This window comes from Dermochelys coriacea, chromosome 11 (genome assembly GCF_009764565.3).
Source record: "Dermochelys coriacea isolate rDerCor1 chromosome 11, rDerCor1.pri.v4, whole genome shotgun sequence".
Classification (NCBI taxonomy): domain Eukaryota; kingdom Metazoa; phylum Chordata; order Testudines; family Dermochelyidae; genus Dermochelys; species Dermochelys coriacea.
The window spans coordinates 68270908-68298341 of record NC_050078.2 but is presented as its reverse complement, the minus strand read 5'-3'; the positions used below and the strand labels follow the sequence as shown (position 1 = coordinate 68298341).

At 41.1% G+C, this 27434-nt stretch overlaps 1 protein-coding gene across 8 annotated transcripts in view; it reads left to right on the top strand.

Annotated features, from left to right (window-relative positions):
- The window catches only part of IKZF2 (IKAROS family zinc finger 2), a 133191-nt gene that overhangs the window by 89977 nt on the left and 15780 nt on the right, over positions 1–27434 (top strand). For 5 of the 8 annotated variants that reach the window (XM_038422389.2, XM_038422395.2, XM_038422397.2 and 2 more), the window contains 2 exons: positions 18744–18881; positions 27223–27366. In XM_038422389.2, the coding sequence (XP_038278317.1) occupies positions 18744–18881; positions 27223–27366 (282 nt within the window). The remainder of the gene's footprint in view (positions 1–18743; positions 18882–27222; positions 27367–27434) is intronic. The other 3 variants (XM_038422399.2, XM_043505697.1, XM_043505698.1) reach the window with 1 other exon arrangement.

The following is a 27434-nucleotide window of genomic DNA, read 5'->3' as shown; positions in this document are numbered from 1 at the left end:
GAGGTGCGGCACTCTTTTCTGCCACCATCATGTCACTCACTACCTTTCAAGTTTCAGAGTAGCAGCCGTGTTAGTCTGTATTCGCAAAAAGAAAAGGAGTACTTGTGGCACCTTAGAGACTAACAAATTTATTAGAGCATAAGCTTTCGTGAGCTACAGCTCACGAAAGCTTATGCTCTAATAAATTTGTTAGTCTCTAAGGTGCCACAAGTACTCCTTTTCTTTTTACCTTTCAAGTGTCATTCCCTGCTCCCCACCGCCTGTGCCAGCACGGGTAAAGGCAGCTGGTATAGCTGTGGTCTCTGCTCGCTTAGTGCCAGCTGACAGTTCCCCCACACGCACACCTGGGGAGTTCTCAGCCTAGCAGCAGCAGCAGCCAGATTCTGACCACTTTGCATTGCTCAAGCAGCACAAAGGGCTGCGACCAGGGCAGACAGCTTGGCCCTTGATCCCTTGCATGATTTTGTCACACTACTGTTAGAGCTGTTGTTTAGATAGAGAATACGGGGCCTCACCTGACTCACCACTGGGTTATATCAGCTTTACACCAGTGGGACCTTATAACCCAGTAGTGAACCAGGCCCAACAAAAAAAAAAATCTACTTATGCGGGGCGGGGGGAGTTGACCGCTGTAAACCAGTTTAAATCTTCCTCTTCTGGGCTTTTGTGCTACCCCAATACAGTATGTGTAATTTCAGTGGGAACAGACAGACAAAGGAATGTGATCAGACTGTTACCTATGGTGCAGGGGCCCTTCTTAATATGATTAGATATTCTATCTTTAACATTTGAAGTGGTTGGGCTTCTATCAGTTCCCTTGGGATGCCAGGCCCCTACCCATCGACTTTTGCAGCTATGAATCTCTTCCTAATATTTAACTTACACTATCCCTTCATTAGTTTCGGGTTACTGTTCCCTGTAATATCATCATCTGGAACTGTGAATAATTTCTTTACCTTATTTATATTGTGATTTCAGTGGCTTTTACAGACTATATCCTCTGTGCCCCTTCAGTTATCTCTGTTCTCCACCCTATACATTCTTTGATCTGGTCTTCTATCTTATCTCCCAATCCTTTTACCTTTTTTGTTGCCCTGTTTTAAATTTTCTCACTTTTGTATTTCCAGCCGAGACTGGGGGCTGGGCAGCAAAATAGAGGTGGTAGCCCTGGAGGAAGGATGGTCTTGTGGGTAAATGCTGAGCTAGAGCTAGCTCAGACCCAGGCTTCCTCTGTGACCTTAGACAAATTAATTTAATCTACTCTCTGCCTCAGTTCTCTGTCTGTAAAAATGAGGATAATATCACTTCCCTACATCACAGTGGCGTTATGAGGGTAAGATGCACTCATGATTGTGAGGTGCATGGATTCTGTGATAAGGAGAGTCATATAAGTGCTTAAATATTTCAGTGTCTGTTACACCAAGGCTATGAAGAGCTATGTATTATCTCCTTAGTTTTATATATCCTTGGTGCAACAGTCATATGCATTAATTACTAAGTTGAAGGAACTTCATAGTGTTACCCTCACCACTTCAGTATTGTACTCTGATAACTGGCTGATTATCTCAGGCAAAATGGTAAAGATAGTTATTTTAAATAATAAAGTACTTAGGCTGCACTTTTCATCTTCAGTCACTTTACAACCATTAACTATTTAATCCTCACCAGACCCATGGGAAGTAGATACATATTATTACCCCATTTTTGCAGATAGGGAAAATGGAATTGGAAAATCTAAGGATCTGATCATCTACAGTTGAAATCATGAGGAGCTGGGAGTGTTCAACACCTCTGAAAATCAGACAGTTTATCTCCCTTAATTTGGATTTAAGGGCCAGGTTTCAGCCATTCCGGTTTAAAATATTTGCCTTTATATATACAGGGCCCACTTGTCAAACATAGGCACCTAAGGAGGATTTGTATATTACGTGTCTCTCCGTGTGCCTGATATTTAAAGGACAGTCTCTCAGCTAGAAGACTTAGGGACAAATTTTAAGAGGGCCTGAGTCCTTTAAGTCAAGCTGTAGAGGCTCTGGGGGATGTAGGGGTCAATTGTTGGTGGGAACCAAGATGACAGTCACTACACAAATGTTGTATTTGAATGCTCAAAATGTCATGTAAGCACATAAGCAGGAATTTGAAGCTCCTAAATGCTGCTCTAAGCATTTGCACATCTTGTATAGGGCCCTCTTTGGAGATTTGGGCTTGTCATTGCACTAAAATTGTGATAGGCTCAATACACAGTCCTGCCACACCACAAATTTCTTATCTGGCTGTGGATGCTTTTTCAGAGGAGACAACCCCAGATGGCATTAATGAGCCTGCCCTTGTTGTTGTTGATAAAACATGGTTTTCACTTAAATAAGCTGAAGCAAAGGGAAAACGAGACATTTTCTTGGATCTGTCCCATCTGAGCAGCTCAATGCTACGGCTGCTTTGAAAGCAGGGAAACGTTATTTTCACTGGGAAAAGCCTTTCTCAGCATGGCCTATGTTGGGAGCAAATCTAATATGTCAGCTGGGCTTTGACAGTTCTTGCAAGCACCTGAAAAACCGCTCACTTTAGGACACTTTGGCTCTGGATCTGAAGTGTGTGTCTTTGGACCCAGCTTTCACTGCTATGACTTAGCCATTTTATGGGGCCTTGTAAAATGGAGACCAGAAACTGTTCAGTGACTCTGATAATAAGCAAGACCACTAAGGTGAGCGAGGTATTTTTGCCATTCTGAGGGAAGCTAAGAGAAATTGGAGAAAAAAATTAACCTAGTTAACATCATACCACGGTGGAGTTGGACAAGGCTTCTACTGATTTATTCTCCCATGCACTCAGCAACCTGCTGTTACGAATTGCCTCAGGGCTAAGATATTGATGGATATCACTGGCAAAGGAAAATGAGAGAGAGAGAGAGAGGGAGACGTGGTTTTTATAGTGAACCTGTTGTGAACCCTGTGTGACTCTCTGCATAGCTACTTGGAATTGTATGTGAAAAGCAATGAAATTTATCCTGAAGGTTTGCTCTCAGGGGAACTATATTTTCACCGGATTGTACCTCTCGGGCTAGTTTCCCGTTTTCTGTTTGATCTAACTGTGAATTCTCCCCACCTAATGCCCCTTCTTCTTTCCTGGAGGTGGTTGATTACACTGCGGATTACACAAGAGGTGTCAGTTGCACAGATGTTTTGCATAACTCTGCAGTACTGATTTCAGATATAGTGCACCAAGTTCTCCTCCATGCTTTGCAACAGAGTGGCAAGATAGATATCTTCATTCCTGACCCAAGAGGAACACTGCTTACACCATGCCCCATTGAAATTTCACAAGGAGCACCTGGTTATGATTATACCAACCAGACAATTATTCATAGGCTGCAAAATGGTTGTGGACTTTGTTTTGCTTTTTCCAGAAAAGTGATCATTAAAAGATGTCCATTCTTTTGATTTTTTTTAAAAAAAGAATAAAACACAAAAAATACCTCTATATGGGTTCTAGGCACCCTGACAGTTATCAGCAAAGATGTCACCCAGCAGCACAATACAATGAGAAAAGCTCACATTCCAGCCTGTGTGGCACAACGCCCCACCTTCAGCCCATCCCAGAAGAGAGAAGGTTTTGTACTTGGGCAAGTCACTCGCTTTCTTTGTGCCTCAGTTCCCCCATCTGTAAAATGGGTATTATAGCACATCCTTTTCTTTCACCTCTTGCCTATTCAGATTGTAAGACCATCTCTAACTGAGGTAGTGTAACATGGGAAGATGGATGCTCTCCCAGACAGGCCGATCCCAGGCTATTTTGGGCTTCAAACTCCTACTGGAAGACCGGCCCATTACCTGTAAAGAATACATTGCTGAGAAATTGATGATGGAGTTTTTATATAGAAAGGCCTTGGGTCCATAAAATCTTCCTCATTTGTGTGCTGTTCATCTGCGTGCATTTTGCTCATCTCCTTGGAGATTGTGGCTTGCATCCGAACAGCTAACCATGACTGTAGAAGGCCTGGCATTTCTAGTGTGTGGGAGGGGAACGAAGCTGGAGCTCTGCTGCTGTAACTTCCAATGGACATGAAGTGAAATTTTTGTACGATCTAATTAGAGCAAAAATAGTTCTGTACAACGTTCTCCGTTGAACATCTTGCCCCGTTACATCCCACCTTAGCACGTCTCGCGTATTTCACATGAGACGTGAGGGGTTTTGAGTTTGTTTCATGGCTAATCCCATCCCTCAGATATCAGAACTGTTTTTGAAACTCCACCCAGTCTTCTTTCTGTCCAAATAGCTGAATCTGCGGGATTGGTATGTTTGGAACTCTGTGGCAGTGGCGAGGCTGTGTGCCAGCTCCATTACTCACTCTGTCTCCAAAGGAACACATTGCCTCTCTTTTCTTTATACTCTCCACCCTCTCCCCTTTCTTTTTCCTACTTGATCCGTATAGGAGAGTCAGAGAAACCTGCTCATCTACAACCTGTCCCTTCTTGCCAAATCTTGGAACAGTGCTCGTCATTCTTGTTAGGTGTCAGGAATAGATTATGAAAACAAAAACTCTTGTCCACAGTGTATCCATGTACAGCTATACTGTAAAAGGAAAGTCAGTGTATGGTAAATACATGATTTAAAAAATGAGCCCAATAAAGACAGCTAGCTTTTGGAAGAGGCTTTTTATTCTGAATTTCATATTGCAACACTGCTCTTTTTCCTCTAAAGTGCCAGTGTGGAATGGGGAAATGATTTAAGACAAAAGTAAAGCACATTCATGGAGATTTGAAACTTAATCTTAACTATGCTACATCTTAAAATGACAGGAGGAAGGAAGGGATAAGGTATTTACATAAATCTTTTAAACAGAAGGAGTGATCTGATCTCTATTATGGTTGGGCAAATCTGAAAAAAAATCCATTGCTTTCAATGGAATTCTTCTGGTTTTGAAGCACTGCAAATCCCAAGTGTTCAAAAATCAAGAGTCAGGACTCTTAAAATCAGTGATGGGCTTAAAAATTACGAGATTGTAAAATAATGCATTTGAAGTTCTTTTTATTGGCCTTCTGGTGTTTGAGCCGTTAGGGTTAACATTGCCAAGCTCTTCTCCACAATTCCATGGGTTAAAAACTTCCTTTAAAAAAAATGAAACCTGAGATTCTTCTATAATCACCTAATTGCAGGAACTGGAACTTTACGAAAAACACCTATTATTGTGAGACTTGCAATACAACTGCAAAGAGTTGGCAATAGTGGCATCAGATCTGGCTCAATATAGGTAGCTACCCCAACCCTGGGAAAAATGCAGGGATACATTTTCAGCATGATGTGTGGAACGAAACCACTTGACTCCTAGCAGCGGAGCATCTCCCAGTGAAGCAACATAGCCAAAACTTTATGCACCACGGTGTAACTGTTCACATTAGACATACTAAGAGAATGCAACTCCATTGATGTCAGTGGTCTTATGTAAGGAATTCATTTGTTCCAAAAGGGTAGTGATGAGTGAGCCACAAAGGATTTGGAGTTTGGGTTCAGTTCAGATTGCAAGAACAGGCTCTCTCATAAGGTTGCCACCACTTCTGCCATAGTCCATGCTGAAAATACAATTAGAACAATTTTTCTAGTATTATTTGGGGCTTTTGGGTCCAATCGTGATTGAAACGTCTATGAACAGACCTATGGGAACAATCCAGAACCTTCTAAAAAGTTTGCATTCTGTTTAGTTCTTGAAAGGAGGGATTGGCAAGTCTTTTTGCAGAACCAATTAATCCATTCCTAATTAAAGGTTCTCAGATATTCATATAAGAGCCAGATGCTGGCCTCCAGGAAGGGCGAACCAGCCTTAAACCTGCTCTCACTGGTGGAAATGAGTTTCAGTCCACCATAGAGACAGCAGCACCATGATCTGCTGGCCACTTAACATAGCATTGTGCCAGCGATAGGACAGGGGCATGCTGGAGGAGGACGATATGCCTGGATGTCACTATAGTCCGATAGTTCTCAGTCAACATTAGAAATTGGCATAGGCTACAGCAGCCTGGAGGCCTACCCTTGACTTAAGTGAGCCAAGTGGTCCTCTGGTGCAAGTGAGGATCTGACTCCTCAGACCCTGCCAGGTGGTCCCCCTCTCTCTGCAACTGCCTGATCAGCTTCAGCCTTTATTTTTGTATCGCCGATGAATTGAAACATCCATGCATCTCTATATGCCTATTAAGGAAAGCACAAGCAGGAGCAAATGCTTTGGTGGAGAGCCTCGGTTTTTGATAAAAAGAAGAGTGTATATCTACATCCAAATTCTGTGTGGCCCACTGGCCACTGGCATGCTGTGCCCAGTTAGCCCTTGGGCAGGCTTGGTTTGCAGCTAAGGAAATAAGGTGATGTAATAAGAGCACCTAAAAATGTAAATAGCTATAATATAAGAGCATTTTTTCTTAAGTCACAGCTCCTGAAGTCAGATGATCACAAGAGAATCACAGTGTAAATGTTCTTCAGGTTGGTGGAGTTAATACAAGCCAAGCTCCTACTGAATTACTGTTGACTTCAGTATGAGTTGGTGGTGCCCAGTACCTCACAGAATTAGGCCCTTTGTTTTGAATGTGTTCACTAACTAAATTATTATTATTTCTATTACATTACAATCGTGATTATTATTTCTAAAGTCCACAAAACAAAAGCAGGGCCCCATTCTGCTAGGGGCTGTACACACGCCTAGTGAGAGACGGTCACAGCCGAAAGAGTTGACTCTCTCCCTACAAAAAAAAGGAAAAGGATAGGAGGAAGGAAGGCTCATTATCCCCATTTTACAGGTGATTCACTGAGGCACAGATGTATTAAGTGACTTGGGCACACAAGGAGTCTGTGACACAGCTGGGAACTGAACACCGATCTCCTAAGTCCCAACCAATGCCTTAACTGCAAGACTACTTTTCCTCAAACTTTAATTTAAAAAAAAAAAGTAAAATAGGAAAGAAGACGAAAGAAAGCCTGGTGGAAGCAAAGATGTTTTACCCCCTCAGCATACTGAGGAAATGATAAGCTTTATACTTTCCTTAATTTTAAATGCAGTTTGAGGAAAAGAAGCAAACAGCTCTGAACTTTCTCATGGAAACTTCTCCTGTGCATATTTTTTTAGCTGTTCCATGATCCTGAAATTCCGTTAATTCATTAGTTTCCTAAGTTCTCTGTTTTAACTTCTGTGCTTCCACACACTGTACCAATGGGTTTAGAGTTCTCTGTTTTGTTTTCTGTAACTGCCCTGCCTTAACTTTCAATGCAGACAGTTTCATGTGGGAGACGGGGGGTTAGTCTTTTGGTTTAATTTTACACCTGTATTTTATTTCCTTTTCCTTTGCAGTTTGAATTCATCTAGTGCTTGTATTGCAAAACTAATTGCATTGGTAAGCAAGCAAACTTTGAATGTTTTAAGGAACTGCAGATTCTCCAGAAGAATTGGTAAAAGTATTAAGGCTAACAGGAATTGCTGCATTTTATTATCTGATACAGATTAATGTTGCCTTACTGTCAGAGATAGGCACTTGATGTAGAGGTTTTCAGGAGAACAGAGGCTGTCCGATACCCAAGATTCATTTTTCATATAGTTAAGAGTCTGTCCCCCTTTTTAAAATATGTCTTTCTTGTTTCTGTTCTGGTGGCTCCACAGAATTAGACCCACAAAAGCTGATCCTGATTTTTCTCGCAAGTGCTGCACAACCTCACTCTAGCACTGATCCCATCTGGGGTTTTGTACTCAACACCCTATGAGTAGCAGAGGGATTCTGTCCCTAGCTGTCTGTGGTTTATGCTCCATATGCCCTTGCCCACACATAGCAAGGAACCCATCAGTAATCCAGTGCAATCATCTGAGCGTGCTTAGAGAGCACTTCCATGCCTAGAGCTAAGGGAAGAGCTTTCAGAAACAGACTGCTTGTCAAGATCAAAGCAACAAGCAATATTAAAAATGAAATGCCCAAAGTCATGTGCCCTCGGTTCATGACTGTGGGCACTGTGCCTTCTGAGCACACGCATGGGTTCTTCGCTAATTCTCTATTTAGAGAGCACTGTTCCAAGCTGGACCAGTAAACTACTGGTTATATCCTAATTGCGCTTCCAGCAGCAGATAAGAGAGCTCAAATTATTGCTGGATGAACTTTTAGAGTGGGATTTTCAAAAGCTGAGTTAGGTCCAGTGCTGAGTGCTCTTGAATATTCCACTTTAAAAAAAAAAATTCCCTGTAGTTTTGCCTGGTCCATGTATTTTTATGAGATCTGTTTGCCGAGGGCAATTGGAATGGTGGGTTAAGGGCGGAGGGACTCAATCAGATTGGTTTCTCTTTGACCTGATTTGACACATGGAAGAGAAGACAAATATGAATGCTTGAGCTGCTGATGTTTGTGAGAATAACTTTGTGTTAAGCTGCTCATTGGGCGGTGGGGGGAGAGAAATTATAATTATAGTCTCTCCTGTTTTTGGAAGCAGTGCTGGTTTTGTTGGATTCCGTCCTTGATCAAAGTAGGTAAAAACTTCCTAATCTACTGCTTAGCAGAAAGGAGTATCTGGCAATATTTTCCCTGTCACTGTCATCTCCATGACAACTTGTTAAAAATCTGTTTTCAAAACTGATCTTTTAACTTTGGGAAGAGGGGAAATGAAGCTATTGAAATGAAAACCAGAGCATGAAGATAGATCTAGAGTGTCTGTTCTCCCTGTCCCAGACCACAAAAATAAGGGTACATTCAGTGAAACTGAAAGACAGCAAGTTCAAAACTGATGCAATGACATATTTTCCTTACAGAATGCTGAATTAAGACCATGGAATTCATTGTCACATGATGTGATTGAAGCTAAGAATTTAGCAAGATCTAAGGAAGGGTTGGGCATTTCATAACTAGATTATCCAGAGTTATAGTGCTTTTTAAAAAAATATTTTGGAAGGGCTAAGACCATCACAGAGGATAGATTATCCAACATTTGCCTACTGCACCTTATTCTGAGACAGCTGGTACTGGCCACTGTAAGTCAGTGGTCAGAGCTTTCATTTCTTGTGTCGCCAATTAAATAGTCTCATTATATAGGCCTTCTGTATTCTGAAAACACTTTGGACCAGATTTTGCTACCCTCACTCACCTTGAGTGGTACCTTGCTTGAAGTCAGTGGGACTGCTTGTGGAGTAAAATGCTACTCAGCTTGAGTAAGGGTGACAGAATTTGGACTTTAACATTTCTTTTTGACTTTGGGACAATTCACTGCCCAGAATTGTGAGGGCAGCAAACATACTTGCTGTGGACATTATGGTAAAGTGCTAAGGGACTCAGTAAGGCATACAAGAGATTAAAGAAAAAGGACCAGATCCTTAAGTGGTGTAAATTAACTCCAATGCAGCTATGCCAGTTTATATCACCTAAGTATCTGGACCATAGTCTACATTTGTTTCTCTAAGAGAGAGAAAACCACCTGTCAAGGAGTGTTTGTCCAACAGCATTCCTGATATGATCTGCGGATTCCACACCCTGCATTGCATGCATGAGCAGTTCATCTCCAGTTGGGACTGGCCAACGCAAACCTTCAGTTTCAGATGAGGTAAAGACTCAGCTCCTTAAATTCCTTATAGGTGGATGCACTAATTACACAGACCAGAAAAATAAGTCAGCCAAAGCACTTTCTTTCTTCCTAGCTGGTTTTTGCTGAAACTGGATTAAAACCAAAAGAAGCTCATTGGTCTATTTCAGAAGGTTTATTATGTAAATAGATTTGCAGCATGCAACATCCACAGTACTATAATGCTAACGGTCTGAACTTCAGTAGACAGTCCAGAGCCAGGAAATTGCTAAGGCTTCGTTTCTATCCTTAACCCCCTCCTTCCCATGCACCTTTGGTGCCTAAGAATTGTACATAGGGATGTCACTTGCTGTGGGGAATGCCAAATTTTAAATGATCCTATATATGCCCTGCAATGGTTCTCCAACTTCAAAGGAAAGTTATAGCCAGTAAGAAGAAATCCCACAGCATTTAAATAACTGTCATCTTGCAATCTGAAAAATGCCCAGTTACTTAGGAACTTCCTGGTTTTTATTAGTTTATCTCACAACCTTAGTGCTATTTAAACAGCCGTTTTAATAGCATTTAATCTTTTGAGTGTCTGCTATAAAATTCATGGGAGCTTTACAGAAGTCGAATATACCTGAGAGACTGGGAGAATGTTCTGATCTGGCAAAGAATGAGGTACTGTGTTTGAATCATACTCACTAAACCTTTGGGTTGAGATCTTCCTAAACTACACAGGGGATTTGGGGGTCTGATTCTCATTAATTGTGAATGAGACAGGAGCATTGAGATCCTTTAGACAGCTTTGAAAATCTCCCTCTTAATACCGGGGGAGGGGAGGGAATTACAAGCAATGGAAAATACACCGGAAGAGTTTCTATCCATTAAAAGGCATGTTGGATGAGTGTAGCTACCTTCAATGGCAAATCATATTTAAAGCCTCTGTGGTCCACTGCAGTTATTTAAAACAGGGAGAAAGTAAACTGTGAGGCTGCTCTTTATTCCTTCCCTTTCCCATCTTGCTTTGCAGGTATCCAGCTGGGTGGGAGCATCCTTGCCCGTCTCCATCATGAGGGATCAGCAGAGACTTAATTCCCCCTGACCTCTGCCGTATGCTGTCACAGAATCCCCCCCCACCCCCAAAATGGATCCAGCTCTTCCCACGCCATCAGGCCTGTCTGTCCACCCTTCTGCCTAATTGAATGGAGAACATCCCTGTGATGAGCTCTCTGCCATTTACACCTGAGCTGTTCACAAGACATTTCCCACTCTGGTCATGGCAGTGTAATCTTAGACACCACATAGCAAAGGCAGACGCAGAGGGGAACTGCAGGACCTTTCAGGAAATGCAGGTTACCTGGCATCCCCAAAGCTGAAGCATTGCATGTCGTCTTTCACCTGGTAGTGTCACAGCTAATGGTAAAATGGATTCTTTTATCTAAACAAACACTTTGGGGACAGAATCATAGAATCGTGGGAGTGGAAGGGATCTCGAGAGGTCATCTAGTCCAGTCCCTTGACCTCAAGGCAGGACTAAGTATTATCTAGACCATCTCTGACAGGTGTTTGTCTAACCTGCTCTTAAAAATCTCCAATGATGGTGATTCCACAACCTCCCTAGGCAGTTTATTCCAGTGCTTAACCACCCTGACAGGAAGTTTTTCCTTATGTCCAACCTAAACAGCCCTTACTGCAATTTAAGCCCATTGCTTCTTGTCCTATCCGCAGAGGTGAAAGAGAACAATGTTTCTCCCTCCTCCTTTATACTAATCTTTTATGTACTTGAAAACTCATGTCCCTCCTCAGTCTTCTCTTCTCAGACTAAACAAACCCAATTTTTTCCATCTTCCCTCATAGGTCATGTTTTCTAGACCAGTAATAATTTTTGTTACTCTTCTCTAGATAGTCCTCGCCCTCCACAAAGAAAGTGCTTCTATGCCTTTAGTTCCACTAGGGAAGACTCATGAATTTGAGAGGTAGAACTTTCACAAGAGCTGGATCTAAACTATGAAACCTACTTCCATAACAGATAGGAATGAGAGCAGATCTCCTCATTTTCAGAACTAACTGCAAAATTCATCTCTTTGACTCAGCTTTCTCTCACTAAGTTCTTTGTAAGCACCGCTCACAGAGAGACAGCACATACAAACACAAAGCATACAAACAAGCCAGCCTAGAAACTAATCAAGCTATTTCTCCTTTGGCCTGGAAAGGACAAAGAGGTGGCAAGAGATTATTAGAGTTCTATTTTAAAATATTTAAGGAGTTTTCGGAGATTGGGTGATAGAGACCATGTAAGTATCTGGATGGATAGACAGATATAGATACTTAGAGGAATTGTGCCAATGAAATGGATGTTTGTTAATTTTTTTTTTACTTTTGGCATGCACTCCACCTACTTGTTTCTATTCCTAAGGGTAGTTGGGATCATTTTTGTATCTCTAAAACAGTGCAGATTAATTAATGAATAAACATGTAATCTGATTAATCAGATTAAATAACAGAGCTAATAATCCACAGCAAATGCAAGCAAAAGCTTAGAGTAAAATGTGAATGTCTGTAGATGGAAGTATCTTTAAAAATAAATAAGGGGATAAGTAGATCCTGAATTATAAATTGGCATTGGCACACACTGATTTACACCATCTGAGAATCTGGCCCAGATATTTTATATAAAGAAACTATTGTTGTTTGAAACAATGTGTTCTGAACAATATACTTTCTTTCTTATTTTTGCTTTATCAGTTCATTCTGCCAAACTATGGCAGGGATAAAGTTTTCAGAGTTAATATATAACCTGATATTTAGCACCTCTCCTTGCAGAAGATCAGGCAGGACTAAATGTTGGCTGTACAGTATTTCACAGCTAGCCTGCTTGGTTTACAATACCATAAACAACTGCCAGGTAAGCGCAGGTGTCGGCTGCTGTTTTGTGCCCCAAAGGTATTTATAGACAAGGTGGGTGTGTCTAGAAAACAAAAGAGTGAAAATAAGTGTAAATGTTCCGTCATTGTTTTAATACAGGCTACTGTACTACAAGTCTATGGATGGTGTTATAGGACAGATTGCACTATTCCAGGATAGGATTGCTAGGACAGCATGTAGTAATTAAAGACCAGAATCGTGACTTGTTGACTCTGGTACTGAAAGTTAGGATGGACTGTCTTTCAATTGCCAGCAAGGGCATGAAATACAGAACAGCCTTGTAGTTTGCAAAGCATTTGTGAGCCAAGTAATTGATATTAACTTTCAGGTCTGTGACACTAGGCCAGGAAGTAATAGGAGTTCTCTCTTTTTTTCAAGCTCCAAGTCAAGAAAGTTGTTGCAGCTGCATAAACTGTGTTTAGGGCTACAGTCTTTGTAATACTACACTAGAAATTTTGAACCTGTACTTTTAGAATTAAACTTCCCAAGTGTGGAGAAACTCTGCATTATACACCCAATTTAGAACAACACTGAAACTTTCAAAGGTGAAACACCATCAGTCCACTCTCCTGAATTAAAAGAAAACAACAACAAAAGCAAATATAAACGCCTTGATCCTCCAAAGCCTCACTCATGTGAGTAACAGTTTGAAAAATTGGCCCATGTTTTAGAACCTGGTATAAGATTTTTGTTATCTTTTTTTCCTAAGCAATGCTATGATATTGCTTTCTTGTGTTACAATTCATTAATAAGCAGGTCTTTTATTCCCAACTCATGCTCTTGTGCAGTGATGGGACTAGTATGTGTTCAGAGCTAAGGTTTTTTTTCTTTGATCCACATTGTGGAACAGAATAGCCTTAAAGTGATCCGCCAGGTGGATCAGACATTAGAATTTATCGCACAAGTTGCTACCTCGCTTTGGACTGACAAGTGCAAAACTTTAACCCTTTTAAAAATCACCAGCCAAGATTTTCAGTACAGACTAGTGATTTTGGGTGCTCAACACACGATGCCTTGTAAAACACCTGACATTCAGGGAGTGCGGGCTCAGCACTTTTCTGAGAATCAGACCCCATTAAGGACGTCTTAAACTGGATGCTCACAAATTGAGGCACCCCAAATTACTAGTCACATTTCTGTATGTTCACATTTATTTGCTCTGTAAACTTGCCAGCTTCTGGGTGCAGATGTCTTGAATCTTGCAGATTGGTGTGGGTATGTAATCTCCCAGGCGAAAATCAAAGAGCCCCCATTAATTTCAGTGAACACATTTACAATCATTAGGGAGCAGCAGCTGGTTGTGAAGGGGAAACAGGAGTGTACTGTGTACTGCTCAGAGCCCGAGTGCATTCAGGTTTGATTTTAATTTTTCGATAATTACTCAGAGTCTGTTGTTCGTGCAAATATTTGTCTGTGGGAAGCTTTGGGGACATGCAGCTAAAGAAAATAAAGTGTGTTTTAATTACAGGCCAGAGATATTGTACATTACTGGGAAGGCTTTGTTATCTTATCTTGACAATGTCTTTCAAACTAATCCTTAGTACCCGCTAAACCATATGACCCTTCCCAGCTTAATAGGACAATGTGTCTGGAAATGTTTCTGCTATTCAGCCTAAATTTTTTTTTTCTAATCCAATCCCCTTACTCCTGCTCATGCCCTACCCTCAACTGTAATACCCTAAATGTTTCCTCTTCCTGTTTGACGTTTACTCCACTATCTGGTATATTGTTGTTATCTCTCTCCCTTCTGTTTAAGTCCTTGATTTGGCAAGCTGTAGATATGGTCCAAATTCTTCTACATCCTTGTATGACCCCCGTTTCCTTAGTGTGTGAGCAGCTCACAACTTTCATAAACTTATATTCATAACACCTCTGAGAGGTAGAGAATTATCTCCATATGGGAAACAATAGCAAGGAAAGACCGTGGAACTTTTGCAAGGTCACACATCAGTTTTTGCTAGAGCCAGGAATCAACCCTAGGTCTCTAGAGTCACAGGTCCAGACCTTACCCACAGAACCGTACTTCCTACCTTTGGTAAAAACTGATCTCAGTAGAGTAGTTCTAGTTTTACACGGGTGTAACTGAGTGCAGAATTCTGTCCAAATCATTCTTAAAATGTTAAGCCCTCTTATCAGAACTCCCTCTTTAATTGTCACCATCTTTCTTATAAGGAAGTGCCCAGGACTGAACACAACTGAATGTCTGATATTTATTATAATTATCAAACAATGATGTCTTATAGACGTTACACTTGGGGGTGTAAGAACAGTGTCCTTCATTTTCCTCCCTAACATCTTGTAGGGTTACAGTTCTGATGTGCTGTGAAACAGCTGCCAAATCCCACATCTGAGGGAGCTACATTTCAGTGTGCTTCTCAAACAATACACAATCTGTAGAAGTAAGTTTGATGAAAGGCTCTGTTTTAAATGTAAAGTGATACTAATCATTATGCACTTCATGCTGACACATTCCTGAATGGAAACTATTACATATGCCCTATTTGAGTAGCATTATTGGAATTGCCTATAGCCACGTTACCTTGAATGTGGTTCTAAAAATTCAAGACTTTACGTAATTATTCTCTTTGAATCCGGGACTATCATTTACTATTTGCACAGCAGCAAACACAAGGAGGTGCAACTTGCTTGTGGCCTTAAGGTGCTACTACAATATAAATGTTAAATGATGATCATAGTAATTCACAGCTGTGACCCTGTTCCTGACAATGTGTGCTGCTAAAATTAAATGTCTTGAATATTTTTGCAGTATTGGGCTGGTTCAACAATGGTGATGATGATAAAATAGCAGCTGCAGACCTTCCATGAGGAATCAGGGTTTCAGTTGTAGTTTAAACTTCACCACCATAGATTCATAGATACTAAGGTCGGAAGGGACCATTCTGATCATCTAGTCCGACCTCCAGCCCAGTGCAGGCCGCAGAATCTCACCCACCCACTCCTATGAAAAACCTCACCCATGTCTGAGCTATTGAAGTCCTTAAATCATGGTTCAAAGACTTCAAGGAGCAGAGAAGCCTCCCTCAAGTCAACCATGCCCCATGCTACAGAGGAAGGCGAAAAACCTCCAGGGCCTCTCCAATCTGCCCTGGAGGAAAATTCCTTCCCAACCCCAAATATGGCAGTCAGCTAAACCCTGAGCATATGGGCAAGATTCACCAGCCAGATACTACAGAAAATTCTTTCCACCACCAGGATGTGATACGAGCAGAACATCTCAAGCCAAAAGCCAGACAACTTCAAATTTTAAGGCTGCATTCAGAAATCCGGGAACCAGGAGCCAGGAACCGCGGCCAGGAACTACAAACCATGGCCAGGAGTAGGAGCCGGGAATGGGACCAGCGCTGCAGCTGGGCCCAGGGTCGGGGCCAGGAGCTGGGCATTGTGGTCAGGAGCAGAACCATGGCCGGGGGCAGAGTGGGGTTGGGTGGTTCTCCCTCCCTGCCCCCACCATGGGGGCTGGCCCAAGCCAAAGGTTCATATTGGATTTCAATATGACATTAAGTGGGAAATCTACTGTATACTATTGCTTTTAGCATCTTTTATAAGCCTTGCAATTCAATGGGATTTGGCCACATAAACACCTTAGACGTCTTTGAAAATCTCAGCCTCACTGATCATATGCAATCTGTCAAATGGTCCTTATGAAAGTGGGGAATGCAAATGATAACTTGGTCAGTTTTGCTTGTTCTTGTTATAATTACAGGAGTCAAGACATTATCTAATGTCTCAGAATTATAGCAAAAAAATTGAATACACTAAGTAATACATCTAACAAATACTAGAGACTTATGCTTCTTGAGAGTTGAAGGTACCTGGCCTTTTTCTTCATGCCTTACAGTGCATATAAGGAATCTGATTATCTGGATTAGCCAAATTGTTTTACAATGTGTAATTGCTTAGATATTTGAACTTTTAAAAAACTGGAGGTCAGACTCCGTGCTAACTCAAATCAAAGTAATCAATCCCTTTGACTTCAGTTGGCCCTGAGTGCAATTTATTTCTCAGGAAAGTTACCAGAGTGTAGGAAACTGAAGTCTCTTCCCTACAGAACAAGGATAGTATGAGTTGTGGTAAAAGAAGCTTTCCTATTCTGTCCAGCCAAGGTGTTCTATAGGAACCGCTTCCAGGAGTGAGAAGCTAGTTTAGTGTCCATAAATATTTGCGGCCTGGTCCAAACCTATTGACTTCAATCAATGTGTTCCATTGACTTCAGTAGGCTTAGGGTTGGCCCCCAAATCCTTGGTCTCAGCTGAGACTACCAGCAAAAGTGCCAGTTACAATGGTGGTGTAAACTGGTGGGCAAACTCACCTGCTGGGATGTAAGTAGAATAATGCTCATTAACAACCATTCAGTCCAAGGCCTTTTCCTTAGAACTGCCTTTATTTCCAAACAGGAATTCCAGCACAAGGGCAAACAAACTCGCAGTCCTGGGTACTAACTAGAGATGGTTGGAATTTCTTTTTACCCTGCAAAAAATTTTGATGTTTCATCAAATATATTTGAGGAAAGCGGAGACTTTCTGGAAAAAAATGTTAATTTCATTGAAAACCCAATTTTCTATTAAAAAAAAAAAAAGTTTTGATGGAAAATGTTTGACCACCTGAGGCTTTCCTTGCTTCCACTAGCCAGGAGGGGAGAGGACACACACTCCCTTTATTTGTTGGCTACTATGGAGAGAGACCCTCTATGACCTTCCTGACCCCATGTCTCTTCCATCTGCTGTCTCTGCCACAGAGACAGGAAGCCTTTTATCTGGCTTTCTGTAGGGAACATAAGAACGGCCATACTGGGTCAGACTAAAAGTCCATTTAGCCCAGTATCCTGTCTTCCGACAGTGGCCAATGCCAGGTGCCTCAGATCAAATGAACAGATGCTTACTCCTTGTAATGTACCCTACAACTATAGCTCCCAGTTTTAAAGGACCCAGGCCAACACATTGGGGTACATCCGTACACCCAAATACCCAGGTGCAGGTGGGTTTTATGCTGTGGATACCTCTTCAGTAAGAACTGTACTGAGATCACCATTGTACTTCCTGTGAGACACCCAACAGTCATGAGATGGTAATAGTAGCTTTTGGCTACAAGTAGTAGGACCTTGATTTCATTTGGTAATTGAAAGGTGAAGGACTGTATCCTATTATCAGGCCCGGGAGACATCCACCCTCCTATACTGGGACAAACATTTTGAATACACACACATTATCCCAAAGAACATATTTGCCTGGTCTTTGTTTAGGTCTTAAAAATTGTGACTTAGATTTTCAAAGCTGCATAAGGCATTTGAGAATTGAACATTCTAACCCCCCGAGGCAGCTTTGAAAGTCTCCATCTAATGTGATTGCCAGACCTCCAGTACTGAATAAATAGCCCTCTAGTTATTAGACAATATGTTCATGTTCTACATGTACTATGTATTGTAAAAAATTATTAACATGGCTTTGGCAAAATATACCATTTGGCTAGCTTTCTGGCTCTAGGATTAAGCTATTCTTGTGGTTTCTTCATGACATGCTATGAAAGGACTTCACTGTACTAGGATCTGGTGCCAGGTCTTGTGCATGTTAAGACCTTTGCCAGATCATGTTGCTCTTGAGTGAAACTAAAGATAATATAGGAATTGTCTCTTGCCTTCATTGAGTCTGTTTTTACTGTGGAGCCTCCCTGGTTGTGTGTTTGTCATTTTCTGTTTTTGTTTTTAATTATCCAGTCCTTATATACCCTTGGTGACTGCTCAGTTCTGACATACCACAAAAAATGGAACCAACTCGCTGTTGTCTCTTTCTAATTCTCACCTTATTCGTTTTGGCAAAATGAGGCCAACCCAAAGGAGACCTTGCTCATGTCACGTAACTCAGTCCCCACCACTTTGACGTTGCAGTAGGCCAGCAAGCTTATGTGAGGGCAAATGCTGACTCTATGGACAAAATTGTTTTGAGGTTTTCCCACCAGCGTTGGTGACACACAGTCATAGGCTGGTTGTGGTCCAGCTGCTTGTTTCTCCTCCTGGGTGCAGTCTACTTATTGGCTTTGCTACCAGGAAAACCTTTTTGTGAATGTCTGATGATACTCCTTTTCAGTGTGAATAATCAGTAGGGTGATGTGTGTGGGGGAGAAGAGTAGATGGGTGGAGGTGTGTGGGGGGTGGGAAAACAGGGCAAGGGGAAGAGGGTTCGGACTTAAATGACCTTTGTAAATGTCTTTCCATCTCCTTTGTTGCTTGCAATGGAGATGTAACGTTGGTGCAGATGACAATTTAACCGAAAGCTCTGTTCTTTCCACAGTGGGTAAGCCTCACAAGTGTAACTACTGCGGCCGGAGCTACAAGCAGCGCAGTTCACTGGAGGAACACAAGGAACGCTGCCACAACTATCTTCAGAATGTCAGTATGGAGGCTGCTGGACAGGTCATGAGTCACCATGGTGGGTGGAAACAATGTTCAGGAGCCTCCTGTACCTTGGAGTGACTTCTGCACTTATTTCATGTTTGGTTTTCTCCATTTTTTTTTCTATATTTCAAATAACCTCATTCTTCCTAAAACAGTTACATTTAAATATTCTTAAGGACAGAAACCATGCATGAAATCCTGGCTCCTCTGAAGTCAACAAAACTCCCTTTGACTTCAGAGGAACCAGGATTTCACCGTGTGTGTGTGTGGTGGGGGGAGGGATTACACTGTGTGGTTTGTGAGTGGGTGGGTGGGTGGGTGTGTACAGCTATATGGATGTGTGTGTGTGTGTGTATGTGTAATATATATTATATGTTTCATAATTGTGTGTATATGTACCTATATGGGGGGTTGTGTGTGTTTATTTTATACATGTGTGTATATGTGTATATATGAAATCAGCCCTGCAAAATTATCAAGAAAAAGTGATAAGACCAAATATAAAATGTGTTATTTGCCCACCCTTTAACATAACTAATTATGAGAAAAACTAAAAATATTGTAGTCTTTGTAAAAACAAAGCTTCCCTGTTGCAAGTATGAAAGTAGCATTTGGCAAGATTGCTAAATGTAATATATATAAAATGTGTATATGTAAATATTTTTACATAATAGGCATACTGTATGTGTAAATAGTATATTGAAAAAGATTGAGGCTTTTTGTGTAGTATAAAGAGCTTGCAAAAGAAGATATAAAAAGCAGGCTATGAGAATGTGGTTTTATCTTTAGTGGGTTGTAAAATTTAAAAAACCATAATTTTTTTCAGATTCTCAAAATTATTTTTGGTTTTAGTTTTTGAAGTGGAATTTTTTGATTTTTTTTTAAATGTTCATGAAATGGCTTATCCTTTTAAAAATATTTTTATTGATAATTTTCTTTATTGATTTTTGGTAACATATTTTAAAAATTTGGTTTTAAAAAAAAATCCTACCATGTGACTGAGCTAACCAGTCAAAATTTGCACCATTGCAAAATGAAAAAAAGGAAGGAAATTAAAAGCAGCCTGCTTTTTTCCTTTCTGTTTGTTTTTTGCTATTGTGTAACTTTTCATTGGTCAGTTTCATCAGGTGGTGGGATTTTTATTTACTTAAAAATTTAAAGAAAATTTTTCAAAAATGTATAACAAGAAGCCAAGGACAAAAATAAAATTAAATTATTGATTTCTAATAGAAAATTTTGGTGGGAAAAAACCACAAGAATGTTTTAAAATGGGTAATTTTTTCATGAAATATTCTTTTTTCACAAAAAAACTGCACTGGAAAAATTTCAACTGCTCTGTTCAATAAATTCAATTATATACCACCACCATAAATGACATGGAGAAGAAAAGAAGCATTTAAAATCTGGTACATTCAGAAAGATTGATGTTTGTGACTAGACATTTTAGGCCTGATCTAATCCTCATAAAAGCCAGTAGAAATAGTCCCTCTGATTTCAGTGGTCTTTGGATCAAGGCTTTTTTGTACCTTGAGTTTCAGACATACATGATCTTTTTGGACACATGGTGTTTAGTTGGAAACTAAGAGTTTACCCAGCTACACCATTCCCAAGAAGAGTCTTGGGCACCAAGCCCTGCAAAGGCATACACACCTGTGACTTCAATGGGGCTTCTTTCAGGGGTTAAAGTTAAGTTGGTGTGTATAGTTCTTTTGAGAACTGGGTCTTTAGTGAGCTTTCTCCATAAAACACAGTTATGAAAGCTACAGGTAAGTGCTTCAGGGATTGTGTTGTGAGAGATCTCTCCAGATTCTACTCCAATTCTAGTCAAAAACACTTATCTTTGCCAGTGTTAGGACAGTTTTAGATTTGCTTGGAAGGAACTACTTAAAGGTGAAACATAGACTGTGCCAGCCAAGTTCTTAGCCTTTTCTACACCTAGAAGTTTCACTGGTTTAACTTAAATCAGTTTTTCAACCAATTTTAAGTTTGCCCTGTCCAAACCCCTGTCTGAACACTCTTAGGGCTTTTGTACACTACCGCTTAAGTCAACGTAAGTGACGTTGCTCGGGGGGGTGAAAAAAACACCCCTCCGAGCAACGTAACTTACATCGACCTAAACTGGTGTCTCATGGAGGTGGAGTAATTATGTCAATGGGAGAGCGCTCTCCTATCAACATAACGCGTCTTCTCCAGACGCGCTAAGTCGGCGCTGCTGCATCAGTGCATCAGGGTCACCAATTTAATGTGGTAGTGAAGACAAGCCCTTAGTCTGGTTTAATTTAGTTTGTCTGTTCTTAATGGGTTTAAATTAATCTGGAATAAGCCTGGTTTAAAGTCAAATAAGAGCATCCACACAACCTTACCACTGGTTTAATTAAATTAGTTTAAAATCACACCTTAAGTGAATCCAGCACAACTTTCTCATGTAGACAAGTCCCTTGTGTTTAAATCTCCTGCCATGCAAGTGAGCAAGGGAGTACAAGGCCCACCCCACTATGTGACTGACCTGTTTCTGCTTTGGGCAAGGTGGGGAGGAGCTAGGTCAACAGGCTCTTTGAATCCACAGCTTGACCCAACAGTGAGCAGAGTCTGGTCTACCAACATGCCTGCCAGTGTAGCTTAGCCAGCAAAAGAGGGGATGTAATCACTGCCCTATAAAAGTGACTGCAGCAACTTACCTCCTCCCTGGAGCGCAGGGGAAACCAAGAATTTGTGACTGACTGGGACACAATTCTTTCTCACAGCCTCCCCGAAGGCGGCACAGCTATGCAGTGCCCCTTACGAAAGGGCTAAAAATTAGGTCTCAGTCTACCCCTAAGAATGTATTGTGCAAAAAATGTGCCCGTATTTCCTTCTGTCCCTTGGCATACTGTGTATTTTTCAGGATCGGTATTATTGTGAGCTAACTGATTGGGGCGTTTGATATCTTAGAATTACTCAGCACCACCCTGGACTTGAGCTTTCTTGTGTGACTTTGTAACTGTTTGTTTTCTCATTTACTATGTTTCTGGAGGTACACCCAGTATAGGATTACCCCGTGCTTTTCTTAGCTTATGTTACCAGAATGAGCCATAATATATTTGCCTGGATCTTTGAACCACTGGAGCGTAACTGACTCCTACCTACAATTAGCAAAGTGATTCTCTGGGGCGGTGCTGCGATGAGCTTTTTATAAAAAGCTGGGGTTGGGGATTTTCTGGTCCCCACAAGTGTCTTGCTATGGGAGGAAGGGGAGCCCAGCTGTTTGTGCTGGGACCCGTGCATCCTTGCCAATGATTAACAAATTTTTTTGCCAAGGTGAGCTGTTCTAATAAGCTGGGGGCACCACTTGGAGGGGTGTTTATGCATTCTGCTCAGTTTGGTCCTTCATTCATTCGTTTACTCATTCATTCTCACAACAGCCCTGTGAAGAAGGTAAGTATCATTGTCTCTGTTTTCTAGATAGATAAATCACCTAACTAAAGCCACAAAGTGGGTTAGGTTATCAGAGCATGGGTTAAAATGCAGACGTTTCTGGCTCTCAGTCTCTTGCTTAGTCCACTAGCATGCTACTGATGTGCCCTTCCTTGTGGCTAGAACAGCAAAGCAGATAGCTCACTTGTAGACAACTTGCCAGAAGAAAGTTGCCATGAGGTAGCAGGCTGGGCAGTGCTGGCCCTCTCAGGTGAAAAATTGGTCTGGGGATCTCTAACTCTAGGTTTCCTGAGTTTCAGCCCTGTGTGAGTATAATGGAGACCAGTGCTGGATGTCTATAGCAGTGATCATGAATAATCTGTGATCTTTAAGAAAAATCAAAGACAAACTTTCAACCCTAGCTACACATTTGCACCAGTAAATGGTTCTAGCTTAAAACAAACAAAAGGAAGTATTTTTTCACACAATGCACAGTCAGTCTGTGAAACTCTTTGCCAGAGGAGGTTGTGAAGGCTAAGACTATAACAGGGTTCAAAAAAGAACTAGATAAGTTCGAGTATAGGTCCATCAATGGCTATTAGCCAGGATGGGCAAGGATGGTGTCCCTAGCCTCTGTTTGCCAAAAGCTGGAAATGGGCGACAGGATGTATCACTTGGTGATTACCTGTTCTGTTCATCTCCTCTGGGAAACTTGGCATTGGCCACTATCAGAAGACAGGATACTGGGCTAGATGGACCTTTGCTCTGACCCACTATGGCCGTTCTTATGTTCTTATCTTCACAGAGAAAAAGGCTAGAGAAATTCTTCAAAATAGATGCTTCATGGTTACTCTGTTTGCTTATTTAGGACCCCAAAAATAAGAGAGAGAGGGAGTCCAGTCCTCTGCACCTTCCAAAAGTCAGCTTGACACGTTACAGATGATGGGTCCTTTTATTCCTACATAATTGAGTAGAATTTGGGTTTCAATACTGACTCCAGGAAGTTCTTCCCACCAGGATCCATGAGAATTTTCCCTGTCATATTTTTTAATATCGTTAATGTGAGCTGAGCAAAGGAGGCTTAGGGTCAAGAGCCTCAGCTGATGTAAACCAGCATAGTGTTACTATTTCCAGCAACATTCAGGGACTAAATATGTCCTGAGTGACTGTTTTTACTTTTGTTATGCAGTGTTCTCTGTTGCTTGAATTATACACAGACTCTTATTACATGTATGTGATTTCATACAACTAAAAAAAAACCCCAAACTAAAAGTTGCTCTGAGTCCAGCCTTTTGATCTACAGTTCCCTTAGTTTCAAGGAAATGGAGGCTCTGAAGCAGTGTTTCTCAACTCTTGTCACCCTGAAGCCTGTCTAGGTCTGTGTACTGAAAGGATGGGCTAACAAGGTAGTGATACTTCTAATATCCTCTCTTGCAAATGTCAGAGGAAACTCATCATCTTTGCTTAGGATCCAGTTCAGGAAAGCACTTAAGTGCCTGCTTAAGTCCATCCCCTATCAGAAAATCACTTAAGTATATCCTTTGCAGGACTTTGTCTTTGTTGAATAGAGATGCTTTGCAGACCTTGGGCCTTAGTTGTAAGTGTGTGTTATCTTCCTTGGTTTGGTTTTCTATTTTATAACACTGATATTTCTCAGTGAATTATGTGGACTTTGAGTTTTGGCTTTTACTTGGGTATTGATTTTTTTCCCTAAAATTAAAAGCAAATCCAAACAGGGTGCCTCATGTTACAGCATACAGGAAATAGGCATAATCACTTGCCAGTTGTTTCTTAATGTATATGATGCATTCCTTTTTTTAAAGAAAAAGTCAAATAATAGATCTCGATTTTAAATATGGCATGATGTTCAGTTTCACCCTTCAAGTTTCCACTCTGGCAACATCTAACCAATCTAATCTTGATTTGACTGTAGTTTAACAAATTAAGGGATTGGTTGTTTTTGTTGCCGTTGCTTTTTCTGAAATCTACGTAACCAATCACATTTTGGCAGTTTATCTTCCCAGTAACATAAATATTGGAGAGGGTCAGAAACAGTAATGTTTCCACTTGGAACTTGACTGTTTTGGCAAAGGTCCCATGCCCTAGTCTCGTATTGAACCAGATAATAGTCGCCACCTGTTGTTAAATGTGAAGCAACTTTCTCTTACTATCAGTTTCAGAAATATGAAAGCAGGTACTGTATTGACTGTGATATTCCACAGAGGAGTCTGAGCAAAATCCTTACCTAATTTATTAATTGTAAGGAATTTTAGTGAAGACTTCTCGCTTTCCATGGAAGAAATAAGTCCAGTTGTATGTTGCTCAAATTTCACCTAGGAAATTTCACATACCTTTTTTCAAGACAGGGGTGTTGGCACTTTTTTAGCTAGTATTTAGCCTTTATATGATATATCAATGAATATGATGAGCCTGGGACTCAAGTGACTATTAAAGTCAATGGAGTCTTTCAGGCCTATGTGGATGCAATCCTGTAAAGTGCAGAGTGCTCGTAACGCCCATTTACAATGGGAATTGAGAGCCCTGAGCACTTCCCAGGATTTTCCCCCAAGAAAGTCTTGTGTAATGTATAGCAGGGGCAGACGGTCATCCGTTTATCTTAATAGAGGGTGTGATTCTGGCCCCATTGAAGTCAATGGGAGTTTTCACCCGTAGTGTACTTAGAGACTTTTTTTTTTTTTTAAGCACAAAGCGCAGCCCGGCACCCAGTTCCTATTGAAAATCAATGGGAGAGGGTCTCCTTGCTGCCACTTGTGTCTTTGAAAATCTCCCCATGTTTTCAATACATGCCTCACTAGGCCTATTGTAGGTTTCTTTGGAGCAGCCCAAGCAACCTAAGTAGTCTTCCTCAATCCAGTCTGCTGACTGTTACCCCAAGCCTCAAAGTCTGCACTGGTTATTAATTAGGTCACTTGCATACCACACACCATTTTTGTAAACATTGGTTTCATTTTGTATTTGTGCTGTTTCTCTTCCATTGTTTTCACTGGTGCCAGCAGGATTCCTTGGTAAATGAGAAATCATTGTGCTACTCAGTAGGAGCATCCAGTACAAAAAAAAAGGCGGCAGAGTAAATCATTTTACAGCATATGCTGAATTCTAAGACTCAAAGCATTCAGCTTTCCCTAGCAGCACAAACACAAATGGAATCAAGGGAATAAATTGTCCCGTGTTCTTGAATGTCTCAGCTGAGAAGTTCACCAGAACAGGTCTTTTATTTCATAATTGCCGGGTATTTGCTCTTCCTTTTTAGGAGGCAAAGGCAATGCTTTTACGACCTCATTTTAATGTGTATTGTGCTACCAAATAGCCACATGTTTAAGAATAGGAGATTCATTAGCACTGATGTCAGTGGAGTCACAGTGGAGTACTGCAGTGCTGAATCGGGCCCAATCTTGTGGTCTCCACACACACTACACTCATGCATGAGGCGTACACGATAAAGTCCTTGGGAACTGAGTCTTAAGGAAGTTGCCATGGTGTGAGGAAAAAGAAGGGAACAATACAAGATTTAGGGTCCAATCCTGCTCTCCTTATTCTGGCAAAATTTCCTTTGACTTCAGTGGGAGTTTTGCCTTAGTAAGGAGAGCAGGATGGGGCCCACAGGTCATACAGATGAGAGCAATTGTTTGCTCTGCCATTCCAGAAACCTGTTTCGGTTTGCTACCCAGGAATCTTTAAGTATAAATCATAACCATAGCTCCTACTAACCTCCAACTAGCACAAGGACACTGATGGTTGAACCTTTTCAACCAAAGCTACCTTCTGTGAACAAATCCGGGACAATGAGTCTGTCTATTAGATTCAATGCTATGGAACAATTGAAACAACTGGCATTGCCTTTTGTCATCCATAAATTCTTCAGCCTACTGTGATTAATTGGAATGATTCAGAAATTGTGGGCCTGATCCTCAGCTGATGACGGTCGGATAGTTCCACTGAAATTAACTTATCTTCTTGTGCTTGTAAATAAGAAACCCCAAGAAAACCAAGTATCACTCAAGTATTAGGTGAGCAGTCATAAGGTTTGTTTTTTTTTCAGCTAGGCATATAAAAGTAATTAGTGGTCCATGGAGTACTTGCTGTTCATGTAACTTCTGGTTCCTGCCCCTTATTTCCAGCTGAGAGAATCATACCAGGCATTAGATGGAGGGTGAAATAAGCAATAAGAGAAGGTGTCATTAACTTCTCTTTTTTGCTTCAAAGACAGCTGAAAATACATACCTATTTTCCAAGTATTTCACTTCCATGTAAATAGTTCCGGTAGCTGCCACAGGGATGTTATTCCGTGGGTAAGGAGGTTGTCCGCAGATTGCAAAGGGTGGGTAGATGTCCACAAGGGAATCTTGACATTCATTGGTGATTGAGGCTGTAAAAATGTTTAAGAACCTCTGTTTTATGCTGCTCATCTGAACTGGAAAACTATGAGATGATGATCTTATAAATTAGATGCATTATGCCTGGAAGAGTAGCATGGAAACAGGACATATACACTAAACCCATATTTTCAAAAAAGGACTTTGATTTTGTAAGCCTCCATTTCTGGGTGCTCAACTTCAGTCAGAAGAGGCCTGAATCTCCATTGCCATGCATCTTTTGACATGGGAGCAAAGGGAGTATAAAATGCTACGAAGACAGAAGGATAGCACTTCACTCTCACTATGCACTGGTGTCACTGAAGACACAAGGTGGAAGGCAATGGAGAATCAGGTCTCAAGGGTGATTTTCAAAAGTGCAGCACACTTGACAGCTCCCACAGGGAAGCACTCAAAATCAGAGGCCCACGTTTGAAAATTTGGCCCTAACTGCTCAAACTTTAATGCTATTTTATCGCCAATTGTATTCCTTGCACCTTGTTTCACTGGTATTTTAATATGCACTGTAGTCTACAGGGCTCAAAATAGTTAGTGCCATCTCTTAAGTGTAGACAGACCTGTCTGATGTGACTTTTTGGTTTTACGTAGTACCTCCTATGGAAGATGGTAAGGAACAAGAGCCTGGGATGGACAACAATATTTCTCTGGTGCCTTTTGAGAGACCTGCTGTTATAGAGAAGCTGACAAGCAACATGGGAAAGCGTAAAAGCTCCACCCCACAGAAGTTTGTGGGTAAGCTTGAGAGAGCATTTTTATTATTCTTAGTGAGTAGGAATAGGTTATTTGTTAACACCTAAGAA